At 44.4% G+C, this 26,999-nt stretch overlaps 1 protein-coding gene across 1 annotated transcript; it reads right to left on the reverse strand.

Annotated features, from left to right (window-relative positions):
* Positions 1 to 3,322: 3,322 nt before the first annotated feature.
* On the reverse strand, positions 3,323 to 4,288 carry LOC142395939 (olfactory receptor 5F1-like). The gene has a single exon (XM_075478490.1). It carries the CDS (start codon positions 4,286 to 4,288, stop codon positions 3,323 to 3,325), a length of 966 nt encoding a protein of 321 aa, XP_075334605.1.
* Between the last annotated feature and the right edge of the window lie 22,711 nt (positions 4,289 to 26,999).

The following is a 26,999-nucleotide window of genomic DNA, read 5'->3' on the forward strand; positions in this document are numbered from 1 at the left end:
AAGATGGCTCTGGCAAGTCACCTTTAAAAAAACATTTTAATATCAACAAAGCTCAATAACATCAAAATCAAAATGTTTTTTTCTTTTTTTTTTAGAGCTTGTTTTTATTCGGACCCTTCTTACTAAAAACTTAAAATTCTAAATGATATTATTATAATGTATATTTCATCAATAGTTTGCTATATTAACAATATAACTATATTCACTCCATATAACTAACAGTGCTAGTCATGTGTACTTATGGAATTTAAAAATGTAAATTGGAACATTTTGAATGATGATGATGTTGAAGGGGTTCTCAGCACAATGGAGACATCGCTTCTTCAGCACGAATACACAAAGCTGAGAGATTCAAATGAACTCAATACTGTGAAGGCCACTGTTTGGTTGTTGAAGCTTCAAATCATAGACAAGAAAAATTGAGCAAAAGAAAGGAACAATATTTGCATCTGAAAAAATAGTCTCTTCCTGGTCACTTCAAAATAAAGCATTTTCTTTCAAATCTAATCATAGTAATTATGAATTATTGAGATTAATGTATTTATTATAAACATTCACATACATTATCATCCATTCAGTCACCAATCCATTCTCTGCCAATGCTAGCTTAATCCAAATCCTAATTGCTTGAGCCTATCCCAGCTGCCATTGGTCAAGGGGCAAGGTACACCCTGAACAGTTCCATGATATTACTATGAAATACAAATTTGTGTGTGTGTGTGTGTGTGTGTGTGTGTGTGTGTGTGTGGGTGTGTGTGTGTGTGAGTGTCATTAACTGTTCTAGAGAACATGCAAAGCCATTTCTAAATATTTTTTTATCTACATAATTCAGCAGTCAAATAATTTAGTGTTTGTATTGTTTTCTGAAGTCTATAGTCTAAAACAGAAGTTTAGAAGAGATTTTGTAAAAGTGACACTGAAATCTGATTAACTGTCAATTTTTAAAATGACCTTTCCCAAAGCTGCCACAAAGTAACTCTTGTGTTGTCTGAATTGTATAGGATAAAGTAATAAAAAGAATGACCAGGCTGTATGTATATATTCATATGAACTACCTCATGGAGCTGATTGAGAGAATGCCAAGAGTGTGCAAAGCATTAAAGCAAAAGGAGGCTACTTTGAAAAATCTCAAATGTAAAACATATTCTGGTTTGTTTAACATTTTTTTGTTTATTATGTAATTCCAAGTGTCTTCCTTCATAGTTTGGATGTCTTCAGTATTAATCTAAAATGTAGAAAATAAAGAAAAAACACAGAATGAGAAGACGTAACCAAACTTCTGACTGGTGCTTTATATGTATATAAATAAGTACATTTATTCAATTATTGTTATCATTGTTATTTTCATTATTTCATGATTTTCATTATTATTCAATTATCTGATTTTTTTCTTGTTCAGGATCTGAACAATTAGTTTTTGGTTCACAATAGATGAGTTTCCCTTTTTTCTGCATACATCTGTCAAAACAAGGATGTGCTTTGGGACATGTATGTTGAAGTCAGAGTACAGTTCTAGGACTAAACTGAGTATCAGTGAAATCACTGTCCTGGACCAATCTTTTAAACATTCTTCTATAGATTGAGCCATCACATTCAAAATGATCTATTTAATGTCAAATTTTGTCAGACATACATTATATTCCCTCAATATCTATAACTAGATGTTTGCAATAGCTGCCTAGCTGTCTAATAACTGATTCAGTAACACAATGGGGAAGCATGAATTACATGTTTTGCAACAAAGAAGCTAAGAACATTGGTGTCATCAGCAGGATTAGACATGTTTTACAGAGAAAGATTCTTATATCACTCTATTATACTTTAATATTTCCTTTTCTTTCCTACAGCAATCTTGTATGGGCAAGCATTTACAGAAAAAAACTCAAACACCTTGTTACTTTACAGAAACCGTGACCGTAACTTTGACATTCTCTGAACCACTTGCGAGCTCAGCCCCTCTGTTTCAAAAACCTGCAATTTTGAATGTTTATAATATAAATGTGTATCAGATCTGCTTATCTGTGTTCAAGCAAAGAATAAATCTTTTACCTCCAAGTTTCTGTCATATATTTGTGTCTAATAACCAAGTTCATAGCTACCAGAAACAAAACTCTTCTGATCTTCACACTGCCTTTTTTAGAACTGCTCTTGGGCAATTTGCAATACACTATCAAGGTCCACGTCTCTGGAATCAGCTACCTGACCATCTGAAAAAATGTATTCATTTAACATAATTTAAAAAGTCTCTTAAAAGGCACTTCGTCAGTCAAACTACCTACCATCAAACATAATAAGTTATCTATAGTTATGTTGTTTGTTTATATATTGTTTTAATCCACTGTATTTTTTTCCTATTTTCATTCATTGTATTTTTATTATTTTTAATGATTCATTTTTGTATGTGTTTATAATTTTTTCTTCTTATATTCACTGTATAATTACTCAGTTGTTTTTATTTTAATTTTTCAATTTTCAATTTTTCTATTTAATTGTTTCAGAAACAGAAGGACACGTGGGCAATAAGTTGAGGTTTTATTTTCTATAAAGGCTTCATATGGTCGAGAAACTGTGGCTAATCAAAAACATTCATGGAAAGAATTATTGTACGTAAACAGTTTAGTAGGCAGCATATTATGAAAAATATTTAATTCTTCTTTATTTCCCTTTATATTTCTACATTTTCTTATTGCACATTAATTTATATAATCAATTCCACCCTCCTATTTCCCCCATACATTTTTATGCATTCACTTTTCCTTTCGTTATTGATTTACAAATGTGTTCTGTTTTTGTGGCACTCCTAACATTCCGTAGCTTGAATTAATGAGTTTACTTTGACAATTGAGATAAAAGCTTAACAAAAATATCTTATTTTAGGCCTTGCCTTGGATACTCTTGTTACAACAAGTTGAAATGCCTTGTTTGATGCGTATTCTTTGACAGGATGACTTCTACATTCTCAATTTTCTGTTTTGTCAAGTTTACAGAAAATTGAAATCTCCGACATCTGTCATTATCTAAAAAAGATCATGAGAAGTTTTCCGTTTCATGTTTGCGTTGATTTTATTCCTAAATGCAGTATTGTACTGGTACCATTGAAAATACATTAAGAGGAAACATATTCAGTGGAAGTAATCAGATTTACAAGAACAGACTGAGTTCTATACACAAATGATAGACAAACAACTTCCTGGATTAAAAATTTGCAAACAGGTGGAAGTTGTATTCTTTTTTTTTCCCTGGAAAAAGAGCCAGATTGAAGTAAATTGAAAGAAACGGTAACTTTCTGTTAGACACTGCATCTCATGGAAAGATCTTAGATTTAACTGTGCATTACAACAAGACCACAGGGGTGTTTTTTAACCTTTGAAGAAGCAAAACTAAAAATTTTCATTCGAATTTTAGTCAACTTGAAACCATAAATGAGAGGATTCATAATGGGAGGTATGACAAGAAATTCTACTGCAACAAAGTTTTGAAGGTTTTGAGGTAAATTTTCGGAACCAAATCGCATTGTCATGACATCAAAAAGTATAGTCACGAGAAAGGTAAGTAAAGATATTAAATGTGGCACACATGTTTGCATGAACTTTGCCCTGTTTTCTATAGAATTAGCACACGTTTTAATGAGATACATGTAGGACCAAACAATGTAAAAACCATGAAATACATAGATGATTATTGTTAAATATGCAACTATGTTGTTAACTTTAGTTTCAGCTGGAAAACAAACCAATTTCACAACACTCCAGTTCACACAGAAGAGTCTGGAAATAATTTGGCTGCATAAATTCAATCTTGATGTCAGAAAAATATTTGTTGCTATAATGCAGAATGGTGTTAACCAAGAAAAACACACCAACTTTACAACATTTTGCTTTGACATAATAGAGTGGTACTCCAGTGGGCGACAAATAGCCAGATATCTATCATATGCCATGACTGCAAGGATTGACAAATCGCTGCAGGCAAAAGAGTACATCACCTGAGCCTGAACAAGACATCCACAATAAGAGATGGCATGAACAGGAGAGAGCAGATCCCACAGAAATTTGGGGTAGAAACCTGTTGTCCCATAAAGTCCATTCATGCAAAAAGCACACAACAGAATATACATTGGTTCATGAAGGCTGTTATCCAAGATAATGAACATAATGAGAGAAACATTTACCAGGATGATAATGCAGTAACACAGCAAGCTGAGAAAAAAGAGAATCGATCTGTAGTTTCTTGTTTCACTTAAACCTGAAAGAAAAAAAAATGAAATTACAGATACATTATTCATCATTGTTAGGAAATGTGTGCCTTTCCTTTGAAGGGGACTCTGCCGTTGCCCAGAGCGTCTGTAATCCTCACGTCGGAAGAATCTGATTAAGACAGCAGTATCACCAGAGCTGAGACTTCAAACCAGCCAATCAATGGTTTTTTCCATTCATTCAGCACAATGATTGGCTGGAAGCTCACTGCTGTGTAAATCAGTCTCTGGAAGATCAGGTGTTTCCTTTTATGGTATTTTGCTATGTACTGTGCATTAAATCTAAAAAAAACTTGATACAGCCTGATAATGTTGACCAATATTTAATTTGGCTGCATGCTCAAGTAAGCTATTTTTCTTAATGACTTTGACTGTACTAAAGGTTTAGTGTGACTCAGATATTTTTGACATGTCTATAATGTTATGTTGCTTTTATATTTTCTCTTTTTTATCTGTACTCAGAGGCACAGGCATCAGCAAAGCCCACAGTGCCAGTGTTCTCGTCATAGTTTTCTTTTTTTTTAAATAATACTTGAAAGGAGAAAAGAAAGAGGGCGAGAGAGGAAAATATTGTCAGTGCGGGTGGGTTGGCAGGACAGGGATGCGGACTCCAGAGATGTAAAGCAAAAACCGGGTTTTATTCACAAACAAAGTTAACAAAGGGCACGGCTGAGCCGGATGACAAAAACCAAACTGGGACTGTCCGGCGGGCGGCCAGACATCAGGCGACATGGCAGGAGAAGCCAGAGACTGTCCGGTGGGTGGCCAGACATCCGGCGACAGGGGAGCCCCCCCTTCAAGGGATGGATCCCAGACATCCCAAAAAGAGGGTGGGAGGAGGGGCTCGAATCTGTGGGTCCCCGGGCCAGAGCCCCATGGGCTCTTTGGGCTCTGTGGGGGCTAGCTCTGGCTTTGTGGCCTCTATGGGCGCTAGCTCTGGCTCTGTGGCCTCTATGGGTGCTAGCTCTGGCTCTGGCTCTCTGGCCTCTATGGGGGACCCCAAGGCGTTCCCAGGCAAGCCGAGGAACATAGGCTCTCCAACGTGTCCTGGGTCTCCCCCGGGGCCTCCTCCCAGTGGGACGGGCCCTGGACAACTCACCAGGGAGGCGTCCAGGAGGCATCCTTACCAGATGCCCGAGCCACCTCATCTGACTCCTCTCGATGCAGAGGAGCAGCGGTTCTACTCCGAGCCCCTCCCGGATGACCGAGCTTCTCACCCTATCTCTAAGGGAGAGCCCAGACACCCTGCGGAGGAAACTCATTTCGGCCGCTTGAATTCGCAATCTCATTCTTTCGGTCACTACCCACAGCTCGTGACCAAAGGTGAGGGTAGGAACATAGATTGACCGGTAAATCAAGAGCTTCGCCTTCTGGCTCAGCTCCTTTTTCACCACGATTGGCCGGTGCAGAGCCCGCATCACTGCAGATGCCGGACCAATCCGCCTGGCAATCTCCTGCTCCATTCTTCTCTCACTCGTGAACAAGACCCCGAGATACTTGAACTCCTCCACTTGGGGAAGGATCTCATTCCCGACCCGGAGAGGGCATTGCACCCTTTTCCGGCCGAGGGCCATGGTCTCGGATTTGGAGATGCTGATTCTCATCCCAGCCGCTTCACACTCGGCTGCGAACCGCTCCAGTGAGAGCTGAAGGTCACGGCCTGACGACGCCAACAGAACCACATCGTCCGCAAAAAGCAGAGACCCGATTCTGAGGTCGCCAAAACGGACCCCCTCGACGCCCTGGCTGCCCCCATAGTTGTCCCCATAAAAATTATGAACAGAATCGGTGACAAAGGGAAGCCCTGACGGAGTCCAACCCTCACAGGAAACATGTCCGACTTACTGCCAGCATTACGGACCAAACTCTGACACCGGTCATACAGAGACCGAAAAGCCCATATCAAGGGGTCCGGCACTCCATACTCCCGGAGCACCCCCCACAAGAGCCCCCGAGGGACACAGTCGAACACCTTCTCCAAGTCCACAAAACACATGTAAAGAGGTTGGGCGAACTCCCATGCACCCTCCAGGATCCTGCTGAGGGTATAGAGCTGGTCCACTGTTCCACTGCCAGGACAAAAACCACATTGCACCTCCTGAATCCAATTTCGATTATCCGGCGGATCCTCCTCTCCAGTACCCTCGAAATAGACCTTACCAGGGAGGCTGAGGAGTATGATCCCCCTATAGTTGGAACACACCCTCCGGTCCCCCTTTTTAAAGAGGGGGACCACCACCCTGATCTGCCAGTCCAGAGGCACTGCCCCCGATGTCCACGCGATGCTGCAGAGGCGTGTCAACCAAGACAGCCCCACCACATCCAGAGCCTCGAGGAACCAGGGACAAACCTCATCCACCCCCCGGGGCCTTGCCACCGAGGAGTTTTTTGACCACCTCGGCAACCTCAGCCCCAGAAATGGGAGGCCCCACGACCGAGCTCCCCAACTCTGCTTCCTCATCGGAAGGCGTGTCGGTAGGATTGAGGAGGCCCTTGAAGTATTCCCCCCACGACTCACAACGTCCCTAGATGAGGTCAGCAGAGCCACGCCCTCGGCACCACTCCCCCCCCCGAGCCGCCGGATGGTGGACCAGAAACTCTTCGAGGCCGTCCGGAAATCATTCTCCATGGCCTCCCCAAACTCCTCCCAAGCCCGAGTTTTTGCCTCAGCAACCGCCGAGGCCGCGTTCCACTTGGCCTGTCGGTACCCATCAGCTGCTTTCAGAGTCCCACTGGCCAAAAAGGCCCGATAGGACTCTTTGTTCAGCTTGACGGCTTCCCTCACCACTGGTGTCCACCAGCGGGTTCGGGGATTGCCGCCGCGACAGGCACCGACCACCTTACGGCCACAGCTCCGGTCGGCCTCCTCAACAATGGAGGCACAGAATATGGGCCATTCGGGCTCAATGTCCCCCACCTCCCCCGGGTTGAAGCTCTGCCGGAGGTGGGAGTTTAAACTCCTTCTGACAGTGTCATGTCTATGGGTTTTTGCCATGTTTTTAGTTTCTGCTTAAGTTCTTAGTTTTCTCATGTTTTAGGTTCAGGTCTTGTGTTTAGTTTTTTCCATGTCATGCCATCCTCTCCTGCCCTGCCATCAGCCTCACGTCCCTCACCTGTGTTTTCCCCATCAGCTGCACTCTATCATTAATCACCCTCCACAGTATTTAGTCCCCAGGTCTTTCCATGTTCATTGTCAGATCCTTCCGTCATCTATAGCCGCTTTCGGACAGACCGTTCTAAGAAAGTAGTTATCAGAACTACCCTCCTCGAATTTCGTTCTGATAACTATCCTTCCCCAGCGGAACTGTTTCAGTCTGCATTCGCACATGAGTCGGGACCTGATAGGGACTGATGCGCCGCGTGCAGCAGTCTGCTTCAGTGACGTGTTAGCCGTTAGCCGTTTAGCGCTACATTCAAACACAAAACAAAATGGTAAAAGTAAGGAGAGTAGAAAAAACACCACCAAGAAGCTAATATGGAGAGCGGGGAGGCCACCGTGTTTATGGTCTGCATGATGGTGATATTAATCATGGACAATCACATCAGGCGTCTAATATCGAGGCTGGAAAAGCTCACAGAGAGAGTCAGGAGATACTTTTTTATTTCATGAAGGAAGAAAGGAGAGCAGAGCGCTGCAGACAAATGAGACAAGTGTAAGTTTAACTTATTAAACACCCGCCGGTTGTGTCTGTTTCTATTGAGGAAACATTTCAGCCGTGATAGCATGACATGGGACGTAGCTACCGACCACCACACACCTCCGTTAGATTAGTTCTATAAGAACTATGAAAAGACCCGACCTCGGAGAAGGAGCTAAATAGTTATAGGAACTAAGGGAGAAAGCCCCCAGTTCCTGTATGTCCGAACACGGGAGAAAACGGCCCCGCGGATTAAAAAGTTATTAGAACTGCCAAAGGTTCCTACAGTCCGAAAGCGGCTTATGGTTCATGTCACAGCCAGCTAAGTATTTTCATGCCAAGTCAAGTCCTTTGTTTTGTTTGTCACAGTCATGTGTTGTTTTCACAGTCTCGTTAAGTTTTTTTTTTATATCCGGCTCAGCCGCGCTTTCTGTTAAAACCTTTTGTGAAAATAAATTAAGTTGGGGGTCACGTGATGGCGGGGAGCTGAGCAGACGCTTTTGCAAGTCCGGGCCACTCAGTGCTAATTTTCTTATTATCCTGACAATAACCGGGCGCTTTATGCCATGTTTGGTATGAACAATACGGGCTATGTCATTGGAAAACTTTTGGCCACAGTCTTTCGACGAGATGGGAAAAACCAGAAGCAATAAAGACAAAAAGGACGTCCCGTCCGAGCCCGGCGGTGATACTCAAGATGGCGACCAGGCAGAGTCTGAAACCGCAGATGGACTTGACCCTGCCCTTGCTAAGGCTCTGAGCATAATGACTTCCAACATTATTAAAGTTATCGATGGAAACCTCAGCCCTTTGGCCGAGACTGTCCAGAAGCTTGCTACAGAGCTCCATGCTGCTGGCAAGTGGCTAGACGAAGCAGAAGCTAGGCTGCTAGCAGTTGAAAACTCCGCCGAAGCACAGAAGCCAAGGAGTGTGGAGCTGGAGAAACAGGTCAGCGCCCTGACAGAGAGTTTGGACACGGCCGAGAATTACAGCAGGCGCCTAGACATTCGGGTCGTGGGCTTGGCAGAAAACACGGAAACTGAGCAGCCAGTGGAGTTTTTCGAGTCATGGCTACCCCGCGTCCTAAAAATGACCATAAAGGCTGGCTGGATAAAGCTGGAGAGAGCCCATCTTACAGGCCCACCTAAGCCGGACCTGAACAGGAGCCCCAGGTCGCTGCTGTTGCGGTTCCACGCATTCAGAGACAAACAGAGGGTTATCGGGGCGGCGCGCCGGGCTGGCCAAAACGGTGGTTTAGTCTAAAATGGATCCAGGGTCTCTCTGTACAGCGACTTCTCCTCGACCGTGATGAAGAAACGTAAGGCATACGATGCGGTGAAACAGCGGCTGCGGGAGCGAGGTTTGCCATATGCCATGCTGTTCCCGGCTACCCTGCAGGTCACACATGGAGGCTCCAAAGAGAGGTTTTCCACGTCGGAGGAGGTACGCGCTTTCATGGAGACTCTGCCTGGAATATAATTTTCGGAGGACGGAGCTCCATATGTCTGGTTTGGGACACTTTCTCTGCAACAGCCGCAGCTGCTGTCCCACTCATGCCGGTAGGTCATGCTCCGTTTTCCGGACACCGTAGCCTACTCTTGAACGCCATGGATATTTTGAAAATATTAAACATTTTCTAACCGAGTGGGCCGGCTGCTCGTAAGGTGAATATTACGTTTCTACCTTGTTTTGATCACTCCCTTAGGGAGGACTCTTTCGGTTTTGTTGGCGCGCTCTTTATTATGAGCCGTCAGTTCGCTCTTGGTGAGTTTGAAAGGTATGGTGAACAGTCCCTGTTTATTTGGGGAAAGACCCTCAATTTGTTTTTCTTTGTTGTATATTTGTTATGCTTGTTCAGTGTAGTTTATGTGTTTAGCTCAAGACATGACATGTGTGTAAGATTTAAGTTGGGTATCAGTGTGGCATTTTCCACTGCTAAATGTTACAGTCAAATGTATCTGATAAGGTGGGTCAGGGGATGCAAATACAGGACGAGTGCAGGTGAAACAGGCCTTTTATCCTGCCCTCATGGCGAATAGTGTCTTATGACCATGTCTGATATAAATAATATTAAGCTCTGCTCTTGGAACATCCGTGGCCTCCAAAACCCTGCCAAGAGGACGTATTATCATTTTTGAGGAAGGAAGACGTTTCTATTGCGTTCCACCAGGAGACTCACCTGGAGGACAAGGATAATGCTAAATTACAAAGGAGCTGGGTGGGACAGGTTTTTGGTACATCATATTCTTCTTTCAGTAGGGGGGGTCGCCATTTTGATAAGCAGAAAACTGGCATTTAGTTCTGTTGATTGTGTTATAGACAGCCAGGGCAGATACGTTCTACTCCCCTGATTTTCTCTCCAAGGCTTTTGCAGCTTTTATGGAGCGGGGCTCTGAGGACTTCTTTGTGGGAGGAGATTTCAATTGTCACCTTAACCCCTCTCTTGACAAACTTCCATCTAACACTCAGCCCCCATCTAAGCAAGCTAGGGTGCTCACTAATATATGTAGTGACATTGTGAATTCTGATGTGTGGCGACAGCTTCACCCTACTAATTTAGAGTTCACTTTTTTCTCGGCCCCACATAAAAGCTATTCTAGAATTGATTACATCTTCATCCCCTCCTCAAAAATGTCTCTTGCTTTATCATGTTCTATAGGCAACATTGTGTTATCAGATCATGCCCCCCTTTATTTGGTATACTCTCTCACTGAGGACAGGGCAGTGTCACGGCGCTGGAGATTTCAACCGTATCTTCTCAAAGATAACAAGTTTATTTCCTCCTTTACTCAAAATATAGTCTCTATTACTGATTCTAATGGGATTAGATCATTTGATACCAGAACCATAAAAAAACACTTTGCATCATTTTATCCCAATCTATATAGTTCTGAACAGCCTGACAATGCCCTGACCCTTATGCATCAGTTTTTCACAGATTTGAGGCTCCCCAAAGCTACGGAGGATCAAAAATTACAACTAAATGCTCCGATTACTAGAGAAGAAGCGCTACTTGCTTTGAAATCTATGCTGTCCGGTAAGGCCCCAGGACCAGATGGATTCGGATGTGAATTTTATAAGGAGTTTAGTGGTATTATTTTAGACCCTCTGCTGTCTATGTTTAATCATTCGTTTGAAAATGGGATCCTACCTCAATCCCTCAGGGAGGCCAACATTTCTCTTATCCTTAATAAAGGAAAATGCCCGTATAGCTGCGCTTCTTACAGGCCGATAGCCCTACTTAACTCTGACCAGAAACTGCTCTCCAAAATCTTGGCCTTACGCCTCGAGAAGGTGCTGCCTCATATTGTCAAGGAGGACCAAACCGGTTTTGTTAAGGGCCGGAACTCCTGTGATAATTTACGGAGGCTCCTTAACATCATCCAATTAACCCAAAACTGTGAAGACCCGGCCATCGTGCTGTCTCTCGATGCTGAGAAAGCATTCGACCGGGTCGAGTGGTCATATTTGTTTTACGCTCTGGAATAATTTGGCTTAGGTAATAACTTTTTGAATTGGATTAAGGTTCTGTATAACACTCCGACGGCGGCGGTTTTAACTAACGGGCTGAGATCTGATAACTTCCCTCTTCACCGAGGGAATAGGCAGGGCGACCCCCTCAGCCCCCTGCTCTTTGATATTGCTATAGAGCCACTGGCCCAGGCAGTAAGGCAGAACACTTCAATTTCTGGTATTTTAGTTGGTGAGAGGGAACCCAAAATTACCTTATACGCAGATGACATTTTGATACGTTTATTGCACCCCCAAACTTCTGTTCCTTGCCTGATTAAGGTCATTTCGTCATTCAGTGTCTTCTCAGGATACAAAATTAACTTTGCAAAATCTGAGGCTATGCCTCTGGGGTCGTTAACATGTGTTCCCAGTATGGCTGAGCCCTTCCCGTTCCGCTGGTCTCCTACCGGTTTCATCTACTTAGGAGTGCATGTAACACCCACTTTTGATCAGATGTTCAAGTCTAATCCCCCCCCCCCCCCCCCCCCCCCTCTTGGATGCGATAAGGGCGGATTTAGACCGCTGGGCCCCTCTCCCTCTTTCTTGGTTAGGCAGGGTTGCTCTCATAAAAATGAACGTCCTGCCCAGACTGCTATACCCACTGCAAATGATCCCCATTTTGTTATCCAACAAGGTTATTAAGGTGCTTGAAGGCTGACTGAGCTCCTTCATCTGGAGCAAAAGGAAGCCCCGTCTGAAGATGACGAAATTTCAAATGGCAGGCTCTGATGGAGGTTTAGATGTTCCAAATCTTAGATTTTACCAACTGGCTTCACACCTGCGGGTGATTGCAAGCTGGCACAAGTGTGATCCAGCCTCAATTTGGTACGATATTGAATCCTCTCAGTTGAAGTGTCCCTTGCTGAATCTGTTGTTTATGAATAATCCTGAATTTGTTAAAACAAGCCTCTGCACTAACCCTATTACTCTCAGTACCATCAGAGCCTGGAGATCCATTCGCTCTATAGAGGGCAGGGCTCAGTTTTCATCTCCTCTCACTCCCATTCTTGATAACTCTTGCCGGGCTGTGAGGACCAGGGCTTTAAAGTATGGGGCAACCAAGGGTTAAAGAAACTGGGTGATTTATTTAAGGGCCAGATTCTACTATCCTTTCAGCAGTTGCAACAGCAATTTGGCTTATCTAAGCCAGGTGACTTCTACAGATATTTACAAATTAGAAATTTCATAATTAAAGACACCACCTTAATGATTAATAACACCTCTTCATGTGTGGAAAAGGCCCTGTCTCTACAGATTGGTAAGAAATGCATTACTGTTTTTTTATAGAGCCCTGAACTCCGATTCTCCGCTTACCTCTCAAACCACCAAGCAAGCTTGGGAGAAAGACTTAGGCATTGCTATAGGTGATGATGACTGGCGGGAAGTCTGGTCTCAGGCTATGAAAATTTCTGTGTGTAACCGAACTAAATCCACACAGTTTAGAATTGTACATCGCACGCATATAACACCTGTTGTCAAGAACAAAATGGATTCTAATATCTCCCCGCTTTGCTGGAAATGTAATTCTGAGGCTGGTAACTACATTCACTGCCTCTGGTCATGTGTGAAGCTACAAAGATATTGGGGTGGTATTGTGAAAGAACTGTCTGCTATCTTTGCTTTCTCTGTATGCATGGACCCTATATGCCTTATACTCGGTCTCCCGGATGGTCGGATCACTGACAGTAATCATAGGAGACTTTTCAATATACTGACTTTTGCTGCTAGAAAGAACATTCTGCTCTTCTGGATCAAGAATGATGCCCCAACAAAAAAATCATGGCACAACATTATTATGGACTGTATTCCTAGTGAATACATCACATGCATGCTTCACTCCAAAATAGACATTTTCCACAAGGTCTGGGACCTCTACTTGCAGCATATTGGGCCCACGCTGTCATCCTCTTTGTTACATGGATTCCCCAGGTCAGGTCCTTAGCCTGTTTTTGTGACTTTTAGTGTTCACTTTATAACAAGCACCTTGTAGCCTGCCATGTCTGTATGCTCTGTATTGGTTGTCATCTAGATGTTGTCTTGTTCTGTTGTGGGGGATTGAAAGGGAGAGGTCACAATGGTGAATTTGCCCACTGCTAGTTTATTTTTATTGTATATTCACTATGCCAACATGCCCATGTTCTGCTTTATCTTTTTGTCATGTCTGAGCAGTTCTGTATGTTCTGCATTATGTGAAAATGTAAATAAAAACAATTTATTAAAAAAAAAAATTTTTGATTTCCAAGGATCTGCATCCGCATCCTTTCTCCTCACATCCACCCTTACTGACAGAAGGATCTGACCACAAATGGATGCGGCAGACTCCTTTTGGGAGCTGGTCGGTGCCCTCTTCTCCGTGGGGCTGGAGAAAGACGACTGGAGGAAGTTGGAGGTGGCAAATAAAGTCTTGGACTGTCTATCACAGAAGCCACTCCAAACGAGGGCGCTGGATGTGGCCCACATCAGGGAGGAGGCACGGGGTGTACAGCATGCTGCCATGATGGCCATTTTTGGCATGGAACCACAAAAGGTGGCAACACTGTACACAGGGCCGTTTCTAGCTTTGTGGGGGCCCTAAGCAAGATGCTGTTTGGGGGCCCCTAGTTTGTCAAACTACAATGAAGAGATTCCTAACCATTTAGATGGAACACTAAGACGAACACTAAGACGGGACTGTGGAGGGGTTCAGACGAACCCCCCCACAGTCCTGAGAAGTCCGGTCGTAGCAGGGTTGTAATAACATTGTAACAATGACAGAGGTGCAAATAGGAAGTGTCTCAGTACAGACTTTATTATGCAGCAAGCACTTTTGAACTTTTGAGCAATAGCTAATCACAACTGCCTTAACATATAGGCGAACAAGTGCCTCTAAATTTCAGTCTCACCACTTTCAGTTATGGTGCAGATTTTGTTAAAATGCAACTGAACAAAAACCTTGACCAACACCGTCACTCCGTACAGAACATAAACGCATACACATACATACAATTACAAACACATACAAACTCTACCACAGCACTAAATACAGCACATAAATAGGGAACAGAGAGCAACCATAATGCAATGCGGCATTATTGCACCCTCTGACTTATCTCTACTACAATTAACATGTCTCTTATCATATCACCTCTTTAAATCGTAAGCACAATGTACACAAAACATAAATGAAACTCACATGTCAATGCAGGGAAGTGATTGGAAACTAGTACGCTTTATATCAATTGTAGTCTGTGTATTCATTAAGCAACAAGGTTATATTAGACAGATGATACATTAGAACATATTAACCTAAATAATTACAATAATTCATGGGGTTATTTACATGGCATTTTCTGCGTTTTTCAGATGATTTTAAAGAAAGAAACGGAGATTGATAATTGTTTCAGGCAATATTTCACTCAGTTTAGCTCAACAGGTTGTCAAGTTCCAATCTACGGGGATGGAGGCGAGCAAAGCAATCAACCACTTTCTCCATGTCTATCTCCGTGTCATAATGTATGTGAAGGAGCGCTAGGTTAGTAAGCCGGATGTTTCCCATGGAAGCTCGCATGTAGTTATTCAGCCTTCGCAACGCACTTGCGCTCCTTTCACACTCACATGACGTTACGGGGACAGAGCATGCTATTTTAAAGGGGAACTCCGGGGCATTTGAAGCGTGTTTCCATTGCTAGAGGTTGTCAAATACTGATAGTAGGACACAGAGAGGTCCAGATCTGTGCTCCCTGTGTGGAGATTGCTCTGTCCGCACAGCATGTCATGCGAGGCTAATACGTGGTGGCTAAGGGGCAAGCGCTAACCCTTCCACGTAAAACAACAACTTGCACACTGCAGAAACGTCACACCACTTTATAACCCATCCGACAATAAAGTCACAAGCCTTACCATCAAAACCATATGCATGGTTCTCACATTACTGGCATGGGGACGTTACAAAACAACTTTATAAACAGCATGTAACTCACCGGCTGGTTGTAGGCTCGCGCATGTGAAAGCCCAAAAGAGTCGATGGACGATAATCCCATATACAAAACAATTATATTCTCTAGAAAAACTGCGTTCAAGTATTTAAAACATTACAACAATACATGCCCAGTAATCAGCCTCTTCCCCGATGCCCAGAACGTCAGGCAGGTCCAATCTGGCAGACAACAGTGGTTTGTTGGCCTCAGCCCACTCTGCTGCATGTCTGCAATTTTGAAGAATGCGATCTTCAACCGAGTCCTATGGAAAAGACAGAAGGAAAGATGTCTGTACTATAGCTGCCACACCAACAGTATCTGACCAATAGATACTGTGCAAAAGCTTACGCCTTCCACTGGTGTGTCCATATCAGCAAGTCTGGCTCTCTTGGAGACCTCTGCCTGCTGCTCTTCTTCCTGAGTACTCAACTATTAATATGAATACATGCATTATACATACTTTATACTCTTACCTGAATTTGTAGTCCAGTTTTCTCTGTCCAGTTGCCAGGATTTAGTGACTGGGATAGGTTTCTAAAAGACAGAAAGTGAAGTGTCAGATGTTCTTCACTGCAACCTACATTCCCTTCATTTTCCTTTTACCCTTTTACAAACCAAACCACAACCTGCCAGAAGTTAGTAGCGTTGGCTAATACTTATGAGTACAAACAAACAGACAAATACATTATGCTTACCTTTAAATAAAATGCCACCTTTTGTATGTGCCTCTAAGTGGCTCTGCAGCTTGGACAATTTTGCTGGTTTAAATTGTAGGCACAGAGGGCAGTGAAACAGTTTGCAACATGACATGCAGCGTTCGATTTTGGGCGTAGTGCTGGCGGTTGTTATTGAAAAATGCATCTGTAAGAGACAAATAATGTCGTAATAAGTAAAACTAAAATATATATATATCTATATATAGATATATATAAATGGCGCATTTAAGTGAGTACTATCAATACGATAACAACGCTAAAAGACTAGCCAAAAGTAAAAAAACCTGATTTTTTTTAAATTAATATAACTTTACAGTATATAGTTATTGAAATATGCATCTGTAAGAGACAAATAATGTCGTAATAAGTCAAACAAACTTAAACAAGTCAGCACTATTGATACGAAAAATGGCACATTTAAGTGAGCACTATCGATACGATTACAACGCTGAAGACTAGCCAAAAGTTAAAAAAAACCCTGATTCTTTAAAATTAATATAACTTTAGAGTATATAGTGTGCAACGTAACGTTAAGGTGAATAAAGACTGTTTCTGTTTCTTCGTATGAAAGAAAGTTGTTTTCACTTGACTTTTACTCACCTCGTCATCTCCACAGTTCAAATGGGGAACGAAAAATACGTGCTCCTCGGTTGTCGCTTCGGGTCCTCACAGTGCAGGTGACGTCACAGTGCATGTCTGCAACTAAGGGTCCTGACAGTGCAGGTCATGGGTCCTGACAGTGCAGGTCTGCAGCCAGACGCCTCTCTCTGTCTTGAGTGTTTGTAAGTTCAGTGCTTTAAAGTTGAAATAATATTAGTTTGATTTGTTAGATTCATTTAACAAATCACGGGAAACCTCCACCTTGACACCTTAGCTCCACTCACTCACAGCTCAAACACAAAACTTCAATGGGCATCACCAGCCTGCATCTCAGTGCTGCCGATGTTTTGGACTATGCGCGAGCTGCGTGCGAACACGTGAAACGCCCGCTGGTGGTACAGTCCATCGAAGGGGTGTTCCAAAACGCATTTTATTTGGTTATTCATAGTACACGTTGAAAAATACTAAGTAACAAGACATTTTCAACACCTGATTTTAATAATATATAATTTTTTCAGTACCCCCCCAAAAGTGTAATTTAGTCCCATTTGGGGGGTATCAAGTCTCAATCGGGGGGGTCAGACCCCCCCGGTACCCCCCGTAATTCGAACACTGACCGCGTCCTCAAGGCTGATGTCTCTTGAGCAGAGTATGCTCGGAACGAGCCCGATCAGAGATGTTGCGATCTTAGCAGATGGGGCAAACTGCTCACTGAGTGATGTTATTGTATGATCGAGAAAGGGGATTACAAGATTTCGGAGATAGTACTCCCGAGGAGAAGTTGCCATGGCATTTGCTCGGTGCTGCTGCCGAGAGGCGATACGGGGCATCTCAGGGGCACTGCCAACCTTCTCAGCCATCCGAAGGCTTTGATTGAAGATGTGCTCAAAACCTATGTCGACATCATTCCGTTCCTTCTGGTAGATGTCGAGAACTTCTGTGACCATCTCATGGGCCTCTACGATATCAATCGCCCTTCCCTGCAACTTCACTGTTATCCCCGCTAGATGAGAGAGATATTGGTAGACAACCAGGAATACGACGATGAATTCATATGAGATGATGCTCTTCAGAATTTGATGAGAATCACTGCGGTTACTGGTGTCCCAGTCAGCGTAGGTGTCGCCGTACTTGTCAAGGTGGCGACTGTAGGCGATCATCTCCAGTGTTTCTACAATGTAGACATATGCCTGGTAGAAATGTTTATAGGCATTGTGACGCTCGGCCCAGCGGATTCTGCAGAGGTCAAGGAGAGATTTCCTCTTTGTATCATCTCCAAGATTAAACATGACCACCATCTCAAGTGCACCGCTCCTCTTCGGACTGTTAAGGAAATACCGACAGCAATCCTGCAGACGGTCAATCACATTCCGTATCTGAGGCATAGCACACGACTTACTTATAACAAGATTGAGACAGTGCCCGTTGCAATGAACATATGTTGCCTGAGGAGCCACCGCCTTTATTCGTGCCTGCACACCAACAGATGAAGATGATATGTTGCTGGCACCGTCGTACCCCTGTCCTCGCATATTGCCAGTGGGGATATTATTCTCCCCCAGGAATGCCAGTATAGCCTCTGCGATACTTTCCCCTGTGATTCTCTTTACTTTAATGAACGTGAGAAACTCTTCTCTTATATCCATGTTCTTGTCAACAAATCTTGCGCAGATCGCGAGTTGTTTGGTGTTGTGGGAGGTCACTTCATCTGCCAGAATGGTGTAGAAAGGTGCCGCATTCAACTCTTCCAGAATATCTCTTAAGATCACGTGTTTCCCCATAACGTCAAGTAAGTCGTTTTGTGTTTGTGGGGACATGCAAGTGGCACTTTTCATGGCAGGTGCTTGAAGATGCTTCTGCAGCACATCATCTTTCACTGCCATCAGCTTTAGCAAAGATAAAAAGTTTCCAGGGTTGCCGGGAGAGTTTACATCTTCCTTGTCGCCTCGTAGCGCGATGCACTGCCTGCCACAGAACAGTACTGCTCGGGAAATTGATTTCAGGACCTCTCGGTTTTTATTGGATATTAGCTGCCTTTCTTGCATCAATTTGGGCGGTGATGCTGGTGTGTCTTCGCTCTACTGTTTGCTTTAGCAAGGCAGCCTTTTCCATTGCTTTGTCGTGGTACATACAGTGCTCGTGATCCTTGACTTTTTCGCTTTTTTTGTTCCAAATTCTGAAAGGTGTGGTAACAAACTTTCCTCTTGATGGCTCGGCAGAGAAAATCGCACACGGCATACAAAACACCCCGTCCACTTTCTCGCTGTATACCATCCATTTGTGGTCTGCAAGACTCTGTAGACGACTTAGAGCAAAGGTACATCTCACCAATGTCGATGCTGCCTCCGTCATCATGATGACAAGTTAATTCTCGTACCTCCTTAGTTGACACATTACTTTGAGCGAGTGGTGCAAAGTCGATTTCACAAGTCCCAAGTTCATGTGATTCTGAAGTTGATGGCTGTGATTCTGAAGTTGATGGCTGAGCTTCCGAAATTGACGGCTGATCGTCCTCTACTTTCCTTAATTTAGTCGATAGGAATTTGTCGAGCTTAAAGCACTGAGCAGCAGCTCGTTTCCTCTCCTGCTCCCTCCTCTCCCGCCGCCCCATTTCACGATATTATTTAAAATAACTGTGCTCAACAGGTTGATCACAGATGAAGTCATCCAGTTTTATCAGAAGTAACGGTTCCGTTAAAGCGCCTCCGTTAAGTTCTGATGGCGTTGCCCCTGGGAACCAATAGCGTCTCCTGCCAACATGGCCGACCGGCCGACCGGCTCACGTGACTCCTCATTCTCAATACGCGTCTAATGCTGCATTTATGGAATGTACGATATTGTATTTAGTGCTGTGGTAGAGTTTGTATGTTTACGTTAATGTTCTGTACAGTGATAGTGTAGTACAAGGTTTTTGTTCGTGTTGCATTTTAACAAAGTCTGCACCATAACTGAAAGTGGTGAGACGGAAAGTTATTACCACTCGATTCCATACAAAGGTAGTTGAAATTCACATTCACGTTATTCCTGTGAGTGGCCTTGTCAAATTAAAAGTGTTGGCCGCGCAAAAAGTCTGGTCTGAGACTACTTCCGTCTGCACCTCCATCATTGTTACAATATTCTGCAACTTTTTATGTGTGTAGCCTATTGTACATCATTAATAAATTTCCCTCCACCATATAAGCTTGGGCTCTGACTACCGTACTCTCAAAATGTCTCTTGGCATTTTTAGTACCCTGTGAAGTTGACGCGCTATTGAGTGAATATCATCTTGTTAGTATGTGTGTTCTTAGCCAGTCAAATACATATGTGATGATGAGTTAAACATGAAAATAGCTTAGTGGGTAGGCCTGTGACAGCCCAAAGCCCTTAGAGTGCAATGTTCTACAAAGTCTAAAAAGATGCATGTGGAGGCATTGCAAAAATGTATATATTGAATTTGTATTCTTCATCGAAAATGTATACATTCTTTGAATACAATACTGCCTGAAACAGTCATCTACAGTTTCCGTTTCTTACTTTGAAATCCTCTCAAAAACGGAGGAAATGCCATTTCAGAGGGTTGAATTTTCAAAATTTTGCCGGGGGGGCATGCCCCCGGACCCCCTACAACAAAATCCCAGAAATATACAAAAAGAATCCCCCCAAGCAAAATCCTGGCTACGGGCTTGCATACTCATCTTATATAAGCAAACTTTCATGAGGCAAGCACTGAAGCCGAGTTTATAACGAACAAATCCCAGCCAGCTACACAACATTTATCCGAGGCTAGCTAGCAGGACAAATAAACACAAAAAATGTCCCACCTCCAGCTATCCAGCCCACATCACCCAACACATGCCTTACCTTAGTCCTCAGGCCGTTTTTCTTCCTCCATTTTTCCACACCACTAATATAACTTCTTTTTTATGCCATTACGGCGTTTGTCTTATTAACTTTTCTCGCTTTTTAGGGGAATGATGGGTTGATGTCAATCATTCCCGTCACACCTGTTGGCGGCCTGCTACGCCACTCAACGTGTGACAGTGCTGTACTTTACACAATCTCTACACACGGTCGCCAGCATTTAGTAGATTTTGTTCAAAACTCCAAACTTTTCGTCAAATCCAATCGCTAACCAAGCCTAGGTTGCTGACGTTAGCTGAGGTTAGCTGGCAGCAATATCACTGAACGTTAGGTTAGCAAAACAATTACACCAAAAACACGAACTTACCAGCAAGGGATGCACGAGCGTCATATCTCCCTTTTCTTTTCTTTCTTTTGTCAGCGCCAGAATCATGTGGCCTTTTACTTGACATTCTAAATCTTCTTCACTGTTAACGGTCATAAGTCGGAAAACGTCAGGTAGGAGGATGCTCCACCACCTCCGATGCGGTAACTTTGAAGACTGTACCATTTCAGGAAGGGGGGGTTATAGATAAGGTAAACACATCTAATTTGCCCGAATCGAGTAATAGGGCACAGAATTAAGAAAAACGCTGGGCCTGTTCATGACTAATTTATATAATTTCTTTCATGTAATAATGTAATAACTATCATGACATTTTTTTTACAACCTTAATTTTGGGGGCCCCCGCCAGGTACTTGAGGCCCTACGCACTCTGCGTACTCTGCGTATGCGGAGCGGCGGGCCTGACTGTACACCTTCTCCCTCGTCTCCCCGGCCACCTCATCTCCAGCGTCCCAGGACCCACAGTCTGAGCTGGACCCAGCCACGGTGTCCAGTACCCAGCCACAGTGTCCAGCAACCCAGCAACCACAGAGTCAGGAGACCCAGCCATCCTAGAACTGGCCCCAGCCGTCCTAGAGTTGGCCCCAGCCGTCCTAGAGCTGGCCCCAGGGCCTGACCACGAGGCCTGACCACGAGGCCACAGTGCCTGACCACGAGCCTGACCAAGCCACAGAGGCCGCGGGGCCTGACCATACCACAGCCACCGAGCAGACCACAGCCACCGCAGGGCCCGACTCGAGCACAGAGGCCGCGGGGCCCGACTCGACCAGGACCACAGAGAACGAGGGGCCCGACTTGACCACAGAGGCTGACTTAGCTTCTGAGTTCATGGGGCCCCGGCCCATTGACCCACAGTTGCGAGCCCCTCCCTCCCACCCACAGACTTTTGGGATGTCTGGAATACATCCCTTCCTGCCGGACAGTCTCCGGCTTCTCCTGCCACATCGCCGGATGTCCGGCTGCCTGCCGGACAGTCTCCGACTGCCTCTACCACGCCACCGGACAGTCTCCGACCGCCTCTACCACGTCGCCGAATGTCTGGCCGCCCACCAGGCCGCCCGCCAGACTGCCTCCTGCCACGTGGTTGGTTGCCGGCCGCCTGCCGGACATTCTCCAGCCGCCTCTGCCACATCGCAGGAAGTCTGGCCGCCCGCCAGATCACCGACTCCTGCTGCCGCTCGAGGCCAACTCGGCTCCTGCAGCCACGTCGCCGGAGGTCTGGCCGCCTGCCGGACCGCCTCCGGCTTCGAGTCCCTCCCTCCCACCCACAGACTTTTTGGGTTGTCTGGGATCCATCCCTTGAAGGGGGGGCTCTGTCATGTCTGTGGGTTTTTGCCATGTTTTTAGTTTCTGCTTAAGTTCTTAGTTTTCTCATGTTTTAGGTCTTGTGTTTAGTTTTTTCCATGTCATGCCACACTCTCCTGCCCTGCCATCAGCCTCACGTCCCTCACCTGTGTTTTTCCCATCAGCTGCACTCTATCATTAATCACCCTCCACAGTATTTAGTCCCCAGGTCTTTCCATGTTCATTGTCAGATCCTTCTCCGTCATCTATGGTCCATGTCACAGCCAGCTAAGTATTTTCATGCCAAGTTCTTTGTTTTGTTTGTCGCAGTCATGTTTTGTTTTCACAGTCTCGTTTAGTTTTTTGATATCCGGCTCTGCCACGCTTTCTGTTAAAACCTTTTGTGAAAATAAATTAATCTCCGTTAATCAAGTTTTGATTTCCAAGGATCTGCATCTGCATCCTTTCTCCTCACACCCACCCTTACTGACAGACAGGGGATTCTGCCAGACGTTCCCAGCAGACCCTTACAATATGTTTGGGCCTACCAGGTCTGACCGGCTTCCTCCCCCACAAGCGGAGCCAACTCACCACCAGGTGGTGATCAGTTTACAGCTCTGCCCCTCTCTTCACCCGAGTGTCCAGGATATACGGCCGCAAGTCCGACGATACAACCACAAAGTCGATCATCGAGCTGCGGCCTAGGGTTTCCTGGTGCCAAGTGCACGTATGGACCGCCTCATGCCTGAACATGGTGTACGTTATGGACAGTCCGTGACGAGCACAGAGGTCCAATAACAAAACACCACTATGATTCAGATCAGGGGGGCCGTTGCTCCCAATCACCCCTTTCCAGGTCTCATTGTCATCGCCCACGTGAGCATTGAAGTCCCCCAGCAGTGCTAATGGTATCAAATCCTCCTAGCCTTTCCCGAAAAATCTTTCTATTCTTACAACCATTGTGAACAACTTCTTCTGACCCGATCTGACATGATCTTACCAGATTGCCCCTTTGTCGTGGCGTCCGGAGGCGGTGATTCGGTTGTCTCCTCCTCCAGACCCATGATCCACACTTCCTCACACTTCTTCACACTTCCTTATACTTACTCATACTTCCTCACACTTCCACCAACCTTTATTCCCACGTACTTAAATTCAAGCTAAACATATCTTCTTCACGACTAGCTCTAGTCTGTATTGCTGTCAAAGTTTGTGGCGTGGCACAAACTTTGAATTTAAGTGGATGTCTGAGTGGATGTGTATTGTTGCATCATACTCATCCGACCCAGGCTGGCTACTTCCCTGCGGGGTGGCTTCATCCCGGGACCCTTCCAGTCTCTCCTGGATGCGGGATCCCGTCCAACATCTCCAGGCCTCGTTCTCCTGAGCCCATGCTGTCGGCCAACACCGACACCTGGATGCTCATTAGTGTCAGAAATCTTAACCTCTTCCTTTTGTTCATCCTTTCCCTCGGACTCAACTTCGTCTGTGTCTTTAGTCCGAACCTTAGTGCAGTGATTCAAATGGTACCATGTGTTGCTACCTTCCATTTGAACTGCTGTTGGTGTTGCTCGCACCATTGTGTACGGTCCTTCTCGTCTTGGCTCAAGCCACTTCCTCCGGAACACTTTGATGTGCACCTGGTCGCCTGGCACCACTGGCCTCTCAACCAGCTGTTCGAGACCTGAGACTCTGGTCTCCTCCTGTAGATAGATTGTTCTGTGGATTGCAGTTAATTGCTTCATGTAAGCTCTCCACTCTGTTCACAACTGCTCAAGTGGGGGGCCCTTTAGAGGGACCTCTCAACTGAGGTGCCGGTATGGGTCGACCCGTTAGCATTTTATGCGGTGTTAGTGCGTGACTCTATGAGTCTGCATACGATAGTTCATTAGTGCAAGCGGCAAAGCATCTAGTTTAGTTTAGTTGAAGCACAGATTCAATTCAATTTCACTTTCCAGGTTCCATTGATCCTCTCAACCATCCCTTGACTTTGTGGGTGATAAACGGCCCCACAGCGCTGCTTGATTCGCAGCTGCTGCAGAATGCCTCTTGCACTTTTCTAAACAAACACTTAACCATTATTTGAACTAATCTCTGATGGAATGGTAAACAGATGAATCAATTCTCTTACCAAAAAAAATTTTTTTACGACTATTTATCCAATATGTATGACCAATATCCATGTTGTGATGGCACGACCTCTGGCTCCAGTGACACCATAGGTGCCAAAACAGCAAACTGGCCCTTTGATGCTACTTTCGCTGCTTCATCAGCCGCGTTATTACCTTTACTGACCATTTCGTTACCTTTACGATTATTTGACACTTTATCACTGCCAGATTCGCGAGGAGCATCATGGCTGCAATCTGCTCCTTCATTTGGACCTCATGTCGCACCGGACTTCTGACCTCCGGAACCCTCTCTGCTTCAAACAAGTAGCAAATACCATGAGCATATGCAGAATCTGTGTACACATTCGTAACCTTACCTTTCACCAGTAGACATGCTTCCGTTAATGCCTTCAGTTCAGCCAACTGTGCCGAACATGGCCGTTCACACTTCTCAGCTTTCACCGTCACAAAGTTTTCCACCTTCCTGTTTCACAACTGCAAAACCTGCATGATTACCCAAATGACCTCACAACATGATCCATACACAACATAAGTGACGTCAGCTTGCACAAGTGAAGTTGCTTCTAAGTCAGGTCTCAGTTTAATGTATCTCACAGCTTCTGCCACACGCTAATGTGGTTCTCCTTCAAACTCACGTGGAATGACATCCGCAGGTCCCGATGTAGTACGCTTCTGTATTCTCACATCTGGATGTGTCAAAAGATGCACAACCTGCAAACATCCTGTCCGAGTCACAACATACCTTCTCTGATTTACTAGTTCTGAAATCTTATGGTATCTATTGGAGACATATAAGAAAAATGGCTTCTCATAGTTTAGTGTTGCCGGTTTTTGATGACTTTTGCTAATTTTGTTTCAAACTTTCAAAGGCTAACTTAGCCTCGGTTGTCCACTCCAGTGGTGCTTTCAACCTTTGATTTTTGGATTTTTCATGTTTCCTTCAGAGGAAGCAAATTTTATTGCAAAATCTTCCCAAAAGAAGATCATGATTGTTTTATTCTTAATTTTATTCATTAATACATTTATTTATTTTGGACATGGCGCTTTACTTACTCCCTCCACGTGTGATGGAGAGATATCAGTAATTCCCTATGGGATAAATAGATACTCTAACTTAGGCTATCAATGCTAAAATTTAAATTCGAAACTTGGTTTTGTTTAGATTTTACAAATATTGTAATAGTGGCACATTTTAAATTTTAAATTTAAAAACTTTGTTTTGTTTTGTAATGATGACACACCTGAGGGCGGTTTTTAAACCCTTTTGAGTACGTCTGATGTAAGTGTACTTCTAAAGTCAGTTCCATCAGCTCGGTGGCTTAACATCCAGTCATTCTCACTGTGTCTCAAAATGCCCTCCATGGTAGAAGTTCCAAAACACAGTGCCCACACTGCCTTAATGTGTCCCACAGACAACCGTTTATCCACAGTCTCTTGTTCAAAAGCTCTTATCCATTTGCTTGCACCTGTGTGAATGTCAATCGAGCAACCAGCCCACTTAGGTCGAGCGTCTGCCACGGCACATACTGTCCCTGCGTCATTTCTCCCAAACTCGGTGCTGACGCTGTTGGACTCTTATGTTCTTCAGAAGATGCCTTTTGAACTGGTGGTGCCAGTTCTGGTGATTTTTGATATTGTGGGAGCTGTCCCCTAGCCTGGGCGAAAGCCGACTGTTGACTCCGTCAAACAGTCTGGAAAAACCCAATAGGAATCTGTTTCCATGGAGGGTGGGACCTTACCCAGCAACTTAAATTCATTGGAGTTCCCTTAACCAATCAGTAATGTTTAGAAAGGACGTAGGTTATGAGCCGAGGTTCATGCTTACTCTCGCGAGGCTCTAGCTCGCGAATCACGCTTCCCACATCCGCTTTCATTATACCGGTACCATTTGATAAATCAAACTTTTCCCAAAGCCAGTTGGAAGGAGAGCTACGACATTCTTGCCACTAACAAAATTGACGAGGCATTCCTCTTGCTCTCGTTTTAATTGTGTAATGATCTCCAGAGTTGAGACAACTTCATGGATAGCTTCTAGCGTTCTTCCGTCGCCATGTTTATTTCCGCTGCGGTTGAACTACAATTATATGGACTACAATGGACTCCGCGCGTGAGTTCGGCGTCACCACTCGCAACTGTTTGCTGATTGGCAAAATACTGAGCGAACCGAGGTAGAGGGATTTGGCCAGACTATGTGCGGAGCCAAAATCTTTGGGCGGAAGTACGTAGGATGGCGTCGCCAGACTAGCTGTCCCCTTGCCTGATCTGAATTACAGACGGCGTCTGGCTCAGGAGCTCCATGACTGCTTGATGTAGCTAGTTGTGGTTCTGGACGTTCATGAGATATTTTATGATTTTTTATTTCAGAATCTCCTTGTATGTATACTGCTCCTGGCAGTGTTGGATATAGCTCTGCATTTTCAAAGAAATGTAAAACTTTTAATTCAAGCTCTCTCTTTTCCTGTCTCTTTTTGCTTTGTCCTTTGGTTTGTAAGCTTTAATCCTTTGTTCCATATTCTTACAGGCAGCTCCATTAAAAGTGCTACCTTTTGGCCAGGGTGAGAAATGATTTTTTTGTTCGTTTTTCCCATTTTTGAGATCTCTTTTTAATATCTTTGGAATGTTCAGGATGTTTGGCGCTGATGGTTATTGTTGGTGTTACATCCATTGTTTCACCTAG

This window comes from Odontesthes bonariensis, chromosome 12 (genome assembly GCF_027942865.1).
Source record: "Odontesthes bonariensis isolate fOdoBon6 chromosome 12, fOdoBon6.hap1, whole genome shotgun sequence".
Classification (NCBI taxonomy): Eukaryota; Metazoa; Chordata; class Actinopteri; order Atheriniformes; family Atherinopsidae; genus Odontesthes; species Odontesthes bonariensis.